Here is a 10793-nt window from a genome sequence, read left to right as displayed (position 1 = left end):
AAACACATTTTAAGAATGAAAACCTTCTCTTGTGTTTAGAACTAGTCCAAATCAGAAGAGAAAATTTTATTTTATATATTACTGTGCAACACAAAACTTTGGTAACAAAATAGTATTTAAATCATATCTTTGATTTGTGATAAAACAGGACAAACATTATGAGAGAATGTACACAAATGTAAAGCGCATGTACACCCAGACAGATGGATAGGCAGACCGATTCATTTTATTTAAAAAATAATAAATACATTTCTGTTTGTTACTCAAAAGAAATTAGGCAAAGCAGCAACTGAGGGGTTGAGAATTCGTTAAATAAAAACGTATCTGAAAACTAAAACACTGATAGTAAAGTTGACCATTTATAAAATATACTGCGGGAAGTAGATGTTATATTTTTAACATTTTTATTTTTTTAAGAAAAAAATAGCAAAAATTAAGCATGTTAAAGCTTCAATGAAAAGAGCTCTACTCGTCAGTTTCTTCTGTAATCGAAACTGAATTTGAAACCTGAACACTTCTAGCTGTTTTTGCTATCTTCAACATGGAAAAGGAGGAAGTACAAAAAGAAAATGGTTAGACTACATTTTTCATACACAGTGTTTATTCAGCTTGTATATATCAGGGTATCTGCAGGTTTAAGGGAGCCAAATTTAAGAACTTTTTTTAAGGCCACTTTGACCAAATTGATGCTATTTTTTAACTTAAATTTAAGCTATAATTTCCAGCTATTGCCTGGAACTGATGCTAAACACTCCGCGAATGTGGGATTAACCATCCAGTTACCATTAAACTTGCACTTCCCCATGGCGCAAACTCCCACTAGCTTAACCAGCTAATGTGCTCATCTAAAAGTAGCCCCCTTTCCCAACCAATTGAAGGTGTACGGTTCCGCTTACGCCAACATCGTACACAAAAAATGCTGAACACTAACTAGAAATTCATGAAAATTTTATAGAAATAAAAGAATCTTGTTTGTCGGGTCTTTGGTAATTTAAGACCTTTGGAAACTGTATTTAAGGACTTTTTGTCATTTTTAAGGATTTTTAAGGCCTTAAATTTGGAAAAGCAAATTTAAGACTTTTAAAGACTTTTTAAGGACCCGCGGATACCCTGATATATGTGTAACATGATGAAGGAACCATTTCTCCCCTCTAACAGCTGTTCTGTTTGACACAGTGTCAGTGTGCATGGAACAGCCTCAAGGTCATGCATTCACTTCTAATGCTTACATTCCAGCAGTGAAGACAGAAGAACGAAGAATGAACTCTTTTTTTTAATTAATCAAAGAACTCTATTTTAATAAAGCTAATCAAAACAACTGTTAGTCAGTAATAACCATGCGACCGATCTGTGAAATCACAATGTTATGATTAATGTTTAATAAGGAACAAATCCTGAAACATAGGCATTTGGAGTCAGTCATCCATGCCTTCATTACCTCTCGCTTGGACTACGCAAACGCCCTCCTCGTTGGTGTTCCGGTATCCGCCCTGAATCGGCTGCAGGTCGTCCAGAACGCTGCTGCCAGGTTCTTGACGAGTGCACACAGACGTAGCCATATTACCCCTGTCCTGTCACATCTTCACTGGCTCCCTGTCATTTTCAGAGTGCAGTTTAAGTTACTGACCTTTGTATTTAAAGCTCTCAATGACCTGGCACCTCCCTTTCTCTCTGACCTGCTCACTCCATATGTGCCCATGCGCATGCTGAGGTCGGCTGACCTTTTGCTGCTGTGCACGCCGCGGATGCGATTCAAATCGCGGGGTGAATGAGAGTTTGTGCATGCTGCCCCAAAGCTATGGAACTCATTGCCCATTGGAGTTCGGCAGGCTCCTTCACTGGCGGTTTTTAAATCTCGTTTAAAGACCCACTTTTACGCTTTGGCTTTTAGACAGTGACTCGTTTTAGTGTTTTATTGTATCATTGTTTTAATGTGCTCTTAGTATTCATCATGTTTTATCTGCTTTTGACTGGTATTTTTATCTTCTGTTTTAGTTTTTTCGAATGGTTGTGTTTTTTTTTAGCCTGTGCAGCACTTTGGGCAGCTCCCATGCTGCGTTTTAAATGTGCTATATAAATAAACAATGCTACGCTAAGGAAATGACGTATTGTAGCCACTAGTCAGCGGATACACAAAAGATAAATAATCATGACACATTCTGGTAGCAAATCCAATCAGAACCTTCATGTCTGAAGCGTGGCTGAGTCTCAGTGGTGTTTATTTAATCTGTCAGCTGTGATTTGTCCAAAATAATAAACACCAAGATTAATAAGTCAGAACAACGCCATTTTGTGTTCAGTATTCAGCCAGCTCTCGAGATCCTCTGATGTCCATCATTGCTAAGTGAAGTACGGCCCGGCCATCTGTACTTTTTACTTTTAAGCTGAGAACTGCCAAGCTGGAAAATCCTGTTGTTGTTATCAACAAAACAACGGTTCCTTCAGAATAAAGCTGAACTCGCTGACCCAAAGGGGGGTCCCTTTGATGCTGTGAAACACCTGCCGTTTTTACCTGGAGACTATCCATAGACTGGTTTGTCGTGCTGAGGATGCTGTTTCATCGGCTCCAGTACAGAGGAGGGTCTGTGGACCTGGCAGCCTGATCTAAGACGGAAGTCCCACTGATGGGTAATGTAGAACGGCAATGTTCAAATGGGTTAGGGTTAGGGACATGTCCCCGGCGTCCCCGGTTAAAATGATGCCTATGACAATCGTTCACTGATGACTATTCAAACGCGATATTTGTATACTTCCTGAAAACTAAGACTGATGCAGTGCAGGCAACGGAAAAGTTTCTAGCAGATGTTGCCCCTCATGGTAATGTGAAGTGCCTTAGATCAGACAACGGCACCGAATTCACCTGTGGAGAGTTCCAGGCTCTACTAATGAGAAATGGTATCAGGCATGAGACGTCTGCTCCATATTCACCGCATCAAAACGGGACCGCCGAGAGAGGGTGGCGTACCCTTTTTGAGATGGGTAGATGCACGCTGATTGAGAGTCAGTTACCAAAGTGTCTATGGAACTATGCTGTCCAAACAGCAGCTATAACACGAAACCGATGTTTTAACAGGCAAACAGGGAAAACCCCTTATCAATTGCTGACAAACAAAAAGCCAGATGTATCAAAAATGCAAAAGTTTGGATCTCCATGTTTTGCATACAAACAACACAAAGGTAAGCTTGATCCAAAATGTAGCCAGGGATTTTTTGTAGGCTATGATAAAAATAGTCCAGCCTATCTCGTTTACCACCCGGATACAGAAACGGTTCAAAAACACAGACTGGTTAAGTTCATAAGAAAAGAAAATGTGGAGAGAGAAACACAGACAGATGAGACAGAAATAAATGAGGATTACACCAGCGTAGAACAACCTATGACAGACACAAACTCAGATAAAGTCGAACACAATGAGGGAGTTCATGAAACGACAAGTGATAAAAATGTACAAAATGACATACCAGATGAGCATGAACCAAAGGTGTCAGATGCAGAAAAAGAAGTACCTGTTTTCAGAAGGAATCCTACTAGGGAGAAAAGAAAACCCAGTCACCTAAAGGATTTTATAACTGATCATTGTGGTAGCGATGAAGTTTACACTACCATAGACTATTGTTGCCGAGTGGTTTGTGACACATCTGAGGAAGCTATGGGATCAGTTAACGCCAAGAAATGGGTAAAAGCTATGGACGAAGAAGTAAAATCCTTAAAAGAAAACAACACTTTCACCCTTACCACTTTACCAAAAGAAAATAAAACCGTGGGAGGAAAGTGGGTTTATTCAGTCAAAAGTGACAGCGAAGGACAGGACAGATACAAAGCAAGGTTTGTAGCCCGTGGTTTCAGTCAGAGAATGGGAAAAGATTATGGCGAGACATTGTCTCCAACCGCTAACTTGACCAGCATAAGAGTTCTTCTACAGAAAGCAGCACAGGAGAATCTGTTACTCAACCAAATGGATGTGAAAACAGCGTATTTACATGCTCCCATCGACTATGAGATCTACGTTGATCAGCTAAAAGGTTATGAAGAAGGCGAAGGTTTGGTGTGTAAACTAAAGAAATCCTTGTGTGGGTTAAAGCAATCCGGTCAAAACTGGAACAAGATCCTGCACGATAACTTGACTGTAAACAATTTTAAGCAAAACCCCGCAGATCACTGTGTGTACACCAAGGAAACAGAACAAGGAAAAATAATTATGATTATTTGGGTTGATGACTTAATAATTGCGGCAAGCAATGAAAACGAAATGGAAGAAGTGAAAAAAATGCTCTCAACCAGATTTATGATGAAGGATTTGGGCAGACCTGAGCATTTTCTGGGTATTGATTTCACTCAGCCTGATGGATGTCCTCACAAGAAACATACGTTAACAAAATACTGACAAGGTTTAACATGGAGAACTGTAAGCCCAGGGAAACTCCGTGTGAACAAACGTTGAGTTACACAGGAGATGCTACTAGGATGGAAGATGTGAAGATGTATAGGGAGGCTGTTGGAAGTGTATGAAAAATGTAGTCTAACCATTTTCTTTTTGAACTTCCTCCTTTTCCATGTTGAAGATAGCAAAAAAAGCTAGAAGTGTTCAGGTTTCAAATTCAGTTTTGATTACAGAAGAAACTGACGAGTAGAGCTCTTTTCATTGAAGCTTTAACATGCTTAATTTTTGCTATTTTTTTCTTAAAAAAAAATAAAAATGTTAAAAATATAACATCTACTTCCCGCAGTATATTTTATAAATGGTCAACTTTACTATCAGTGTTTTGGTTTTCAGATAAGTTTTTATTTAACGAATTCTCAACCCCTCAGTTGCTGCTTTGCCTAATTTCTTTTGAGTAACAAACAGAAATTTATTTATTATTTTTTAAATAAAATGAATCGGTCTGCCTATCCATCTGTCTGGGTGTACATGCGTTTTACATTTGTGTACATTCTCTCATAATGTTGGTCCTGTTTTATCACAAATCAAAGATATGATTTAAATAGTATATAGTTACCACAGTTTTGTATTGCACAGTAATATATAAAATAAAATTTTCTCTTCTGATTTGGACTAGTTCTAAACACACGAGGTGGTTTTCATTCTTAAAATGTGTTTATTTATATTTCAGTTGCACAGATGGAAAAGAGTAAAGCAAAAGCAAAGTTACAAAATAGAACAAAATTACTGTTGTTCTTAAATTTTATTTTTTATTATTTCCAATTATTGGTTTGTTTTCTTTAAAAAAAATCACATATTAAAGGAAAAGTGTGACGAGCGCTGAAGACAGCAGCAGCAGCATGACTCCAGGTCCAGTTGGCCCAGCGCCGTTGCACAAGTCTTTATCACAGCAGGAAACAGGGCTAACGCAGAGGGAGCTGGTGAAGCATGACTTGACAACATTTCCTTAAAATGAGAGAAAATAGTTAAATAATTAAGTTTTTAAAATACATTTAAAATAGTCACAAAAACTACAACTAACTAGGGGTTGTACGAAATAGTCGACTAGTCGACTTCACGGCTCTGTAGTGACTTTTTATGCCTGTCATCAACTAGTCGCTGTCACGTGATGATGACTGACAAGATGCAGTCCTCGGAAAAGACAGCAGGTGATGAGCCCCTGCGCGTCTGGATCGAGGCGGAGGCGACGCGCTGTGCGGTACTGACACCGGCGGTAAAACGGACATTTAACCAAACTGTGACCTTTTCCCTCTTGCAATTTAACCTTCCCCTCACCCCATCCTAATCTTAACCAGTTTGCACATGCAAAGCTCTGATCGTTGACGTGCGCTCCAGACATTGCGTCCTAAGCACCGCCAAATCAGGTGTCACCACCTCAAAAACAAATTAAACACGCGATCGTTCATGTCGCCTCATTTCCTTTCATGTTTTCTGTCTGTTATTTGTGCCAGATGCGTTTCGCTGCTGCGGAGCGAGGCGCATCACCTGTTTTGTCCTCCGGTGACGCACCCCCAAGATTCCACTATCTCCACTCCGCTCCGCTCCGGCATGAACTCCGCAGCAAAAACGGTCCCGTTGTAGTCGGCCGGCGAGCAGCGGCACTCAGCTGTTTTAGCGGTCGGTAGATCTTTTAGAACTGCAGTTCAAAGGTAACTCATAAGGTGAATATATATGAACCCAGGTAGCAGTTTTTCTTTAGGACTGAGCGGAGATGCAGGAAGATAATAAACAGGCAGGACAGAAAAATAGTCAAATAAAAACAAGTTAGTTTTTGTACCTGCTGTTGCAACAAACAGACACAATTGAAGGTAATCAGAAGTGAGGAACAGAAAATGAAATTATTATATTAATGTTTAGAGCAGCAGGAACTCCGAGAGGCTGCAGGCGCATCAGTGAGTTTGCTGCTGCTGCGCAGGGGGAGGGGGGAGATGGCTGAAGCAGAAACTACCGTTGTTAAAAGAAATGTTTAACTTTGAAAATGTGGGCGCAATTTTAATTGTCAAAAACTCCAGCGAACCTACCGACCGACCCCCCGTATGACGTCATCAACGACTAGTCGAAGTCCACTCGACTTTCATTACTTGACTGTCGACTTTAAAAAAATAAGGTCGTGCAGGCCCTACAACTAACTCCATTTGTTTGCATGAACTTGACCTGTTGGAGCTTTTCACAAAATTAATGTCTCACCTTGAACTTCAGCAGAGGCACAACGGTCAAAAACAGGACGGCAGGTTTGAATATAATTGCATTTAGCTCCAGGGCACACGTAGCATCTCAGACCAAGAGCTGTACAAAAATATAAAATGCAAACATTTTACACAAACTACAAACAGACAAAAAGCTTCATGGATGAAATTATGCTGATATTTTACACCTCGCATGTCCTGTAAAGTAGAATATTATTTGTCAGTAAACTTAATTTTTAGGTTTAAAACCGTCTATAGAGGGAAGATTTAAAAAATGTGGATGTTTACATCTTCATCATTACCTGCTGAGATGGACACGAGCAGGATCAGAGCTCCATAAAGCTGCATTTTCAACGTGAAATGTTTGTCAGCCTTCTGATGAACAAACTGGAGAAAAGCTTTCAGTTTTCACTTTTGTACATCCAGAACTTCCTAATATTCTGAGAACACCTCCTCTTTAGTCACACCAGTTTCAGAAACTCCTCCCCAGCAGGGTTGCAACAGTTTCCACATCATAAAGGTGCCAAGTGTAAAATTTTGCTTCACACTTAATGTCCTTTCATCAATCTCATCAGGAGATGCTGGGTTTCCCTTCACCTCCCTCTTCTGCCTGTCTTTCTGGTGAAGAGACTGACCCAGATCAAGGCTGCGGGTTCAATTGGTGTCAGTCCCAGAGTCCCAAAGGCCTGTCCAGACCAGTTCAATTCAATTCAATTCAATTCAAGTTTACTTATATAGCGCCAAGTCACAACAAGAGTCGTCTCAAGGCACTTCACATAATAAACATTCCAATCCAGGTCAGTTCATTAAGCCAATCAGAAAAAATGTTTCCTATATAAGGAACCCAGCAAATTGCATCCTACAGCAATCCTCATACTAAGCAAGCATATAGTGACAGTGGAGAGGAAAACTCCCTTTTAACAGGAAGAAACCTCCAGAGAATCCTGGCTCAGTATAAGCAGCCATCCTCCACGACTCACTGGGGATGGAGAAGACAGAGCAGACAGACACACACACACACGCACACACACACACACACGCAGGCACACACGCACGCACACACACGTCCAGCTGTGTGACATTCGGCAGCACCGCTCTGTCCCAGGTGAACACATCCTGCCTCCAGCGCTGGTATTTCTGGCATGGTGGCTTGTCATTTTTGTATGATATGCAAAGGCACACAACATACTAGAGGACACGTGTGGATGCTGTGTTGTTCAACTAAAGCGCAGCGGCCAAAAAGAAAGAGAGTAACGATGTTTAAAAAAAAAGATCCAATCTTTTACTTCTAACAGAGACTTTTATCAGAGGTGGCCACAATGTCACAATCCCCATCTAGAAATGAAAGTGGATGTGAAAGAAACACTACCAGGGATGTCTTTTCAGTGTTTCATGGGTTGTGTGCTTCATACAAACACACAGTTGTGCCCATAGCAAGACAGTGGGCCAAAAAGTATTTGGCAGCCACAGATTGTTCACGTTGTCCCACTTAAAAAAAATGAGAAAGGTCAATAATTTTCTTCACAGTAAAACTTCAACTGTTAGAGACAGAAAGTAGCAAAATAAAAAAAAAATAAAAAAACAGGAAATCAGACTGTATGATTAAAAATTGTTTAATGGTGCATTAAATAAGTATTTGGTCAATAACTAAAGTTCACCTCAGTGCTTTGTAATGTAACCCTGGCTGTCAGTGACAGAGGTCAAACGTTTCCTGTGTTGCACACACTGCAGCTGATATTTTGGCCCATTCTTCCATGCAGGTCTTCTCTAGAGCTGTGATGTTTTGGGGCTGACGCTGGGCAACACACATCCTGAACTTCCTCCACAGATTCTCTATTATATTGTCATGTTCTGTGTCCCTTTGTTCCCCAGCTCCTCCAGTTCCCTCTCCAGGTTCTCCTTTTGTGTTCTCTTAGCGCCCTCATGTGTCCTTTGTCTGCGTCTCTGTTGTGTGTCTTAAGTTGTAGCTCCAGCCTCTTGTTCCCCAGTTCATTTTATGTGTGTTTGAGTTTGTGTGTGTCAGCATGTGTATGTGTTTGTGTGAGTCCTTCCCTTAGTCTTTAGGTTTAGTTTTGTGTTTTATATAGTTTCAGGCTTATCTGCCCTCCACTGGTTCTCTTCTCCATCCAGATAATTCAGTGTGTTTACATGCAGCCAGTAACCCTTTTAAAACCCAAATATTCACAATAAGCCGGTTCCGCAGGTCCTTGTAAACACCGCCAGAAACCCGGATGTGCTCATAACCGGGTTTTTAAAACCCCGGTTACTACACCTGGGGTAACCCTTTTCTAACCCGAATGTTTGGTCGTGTAGACGCATATCGGGATATCCCCATCAAAGCGTGTGTTCTGCGCATGCTCTGTTCGCAAGGAATCTTGGTCTTTTGAGTAGCGAGACGTCTTGTATGCGCCAGAACTCCGGAAGTAAACAACAAGTTGGGAGCAACATGGCGAGTCGCGGCACAGCGCCACACTTTGAGTGATGAGGAAACTAAAGCGCAAACAAACGTGGTCGCTATCTCTTCCGAACTGGGAAAAATGTTGTTGTTTTCACGGATACCGGAACGAGAAGAACCGGAAATGACGCAGGACGTAGTCCATACGTCCTGACGCTACCCCAACGTCCGCATTTACATCGGGTTATGCAAGTTAGAGGTAACTCTTTCTATTTATGCTTGTAAACGGGTTATTCTGATCAACTCAGAAACCCGAATACCGACCTTAACCCGATCATTACCCGGATATTGGCTGCATGTAAACGTACTCATTGTTGTCACCTGCCTTTCCTCCAGCCTCACTCCACACACCTGCTTCCTGTTCCCTAATTGCTCCTCCCAGTCTATATAAGCCCTGTCTTGTCTCTCTGTTGTGTTGGTCCATTGTTTTTTGTCAGCGTTATTTGTTCTGCCAGTCTGCTCGTTCCTCTTGTGTTTTTTTTACTCCCTGGATTTTTGGATTTTGGCTCCCTGCCTTTTGGATTTATGTTGTTCTGCCTGCAATGAAAGGACTTTTTCTTTATATCAACTCCTGCCTCGTATCATCCTGGGTTCTGCATTTTGGGTTCCAACATCCCTCCAAAACGTGACATATATAGAGGTCTGGAGACTAGCAGTAGGCCACGCCAGACTCTGAAAAGCTTTTTAGCCACTTCTTTGTGTTTGGGTTCATTGTCTTGACGATCCAGCCACGTTTCACCTTCGCTCACGGGCCCCAACCCCAGGCCTGGCTCCAGGGTGGGACCCCCCGGTAACCCTCCGGGCCGGGTACTCTGACTCTTTGTTTTAACGTCCATGAAAGATCCTCTGAACCGTTCATTGATGCAAATGACTTTGTTTGATTATGGTGATGTCATTTATAGATCAGCATATAGAAGTTTACGTCATAAGCTTGTTGTCCTTTACCACACTGCCATCCGGTTTGTTCCCAACGCTCCTTTTAAAACTCACCACTGTATTCTGTATTCTTCTCTTAAATGGCCATCATTGTACACCCATCGCAAAATCTACTGGTTTATGTTCATTTACAGAACTCGCCTCGGCTTGTTTTAGCATTTTTTTTTTCATCTTCTGCACACAATACTCTGTCTACTGGTTTTGTTAACAGTTGCTTAAACAGCTTCTGCACTTGGCTTGTTGTCCTTTCAGTCTGCTGCTGCTGTAGACTGGAACGACACAAAAACCCCCAAAAAAACTCGACTCGCTCATCTCAAAGGCAGCTTTCCGTGTTGGGATTACGGAGCATTTTAAAGATACCTGCTGTTGTCACTTTTAGACTGACTTCCAACTATTTTATAGCTATTTATATCTTCTTTTATAAACTGTGTTTTTGTGTGTGTATTTGTGTTTTTTTTTGTCTAATTTATGCTGCTTTATGGTACATTTCTCTTTCCTTTTCACTCCAAAAGGTATTGCCTTTTGCCAGGCCACAGGTGTAAATAAGAAGTCTGTTCTTAATCTGTTTTGCCTGGTTAATAAAAAAATAATAATAAAACCGTGGTATTTACAATTATGTAGGTGCACAAGAAAAGATATTATTACCTGCAGAAAGAGTCATCAGCAAGACCAGAACTCCACAAAGGTGCATTGTGAAATGTTAGACAGACTTCTGAAGAAAACAGCTGAAACTCAACCCATACCTCGTTCTTACTTTCACATTAGCATTTCCCG

At 41.0% G+C, this 10793-nt stretch overlaps 1 protein-coding gene across 1 annotated transcript; it reads right to left on the bottom strand.

Annotated features, from left to right (window-relative positions):
* Positions 1–5082: 5082 nt before the first annotated feature.
* Positions 5083–7961, bottom strand: LOC139063651 (ly-6/neurotoxin-like protein 1). Its single transcript, XM_070546180.1, has 3 exons — positions 6931–7961; positions 6630–6728; positions 5083–5387 (listed from the first exon to the last, which is right to left on the bottom strand). The coding sequence occupies exons 1-3, from the start codon at positions 6974–6976 to the stop codon at positions 5239–5241; spliced, it is 294 nt and encodes a 97-aa protein (XP_070402281.1). The 5' UTR covers positions 6977–7961; the 3' UTR covers positions 5083–5238.
* Positions 7962–10793: the final 2832 nt, after the last annotated feature.

Source organism: Nothobranchius furzeri, chromosome 17 (assembly GCF_043380555.1).
Source record: "Nothobranchius furzeri strain GRZ-AD chromosome 17, NfurGRZ-RIMD1, whole genome shotgun sequence".
Taxonomy (NCBI): Eukaryota; Metazoa; Chordata; class Actinopteri; order Cyprinodontiformes; family Nothobranchiidae; genus Nothobranchius; species Nothobranchius furzeri.
The sequence above is the reverse complement of the archived record's forward strand: the minus strand, read 5'-3'. Positions and strand labels throughout refer to the sequence as shown.

What these genes read in the sequence shown, in the direction of transcription:
- LOC139063651 (XM_070546180.1), bottom strand. Translation starts at nt 6,976, where the DNA reads ATGCAGCTTTATGGAGCTCTGATCCTGCTCGTGTCCATCTCAGCAG. An exon ending in GCTCGTGTCCATCTCAGCAG is followed by an intron (nt 6,729 to 6,930) that starts GTAATGATGAAG and finishes ATTTTTGTACAG; the next exon opens with CTCTTGGTCTGAGATGCTAC. An exon ending in TGCCTCTGCTGAAGTTCAAG is followed by an intron (nt 5,388 to 6,629) that starts GTGAGACATTAA and finishes TCTCATTTTAAG; the next exon opens with GAAATGTTGTCAAGTCATGC.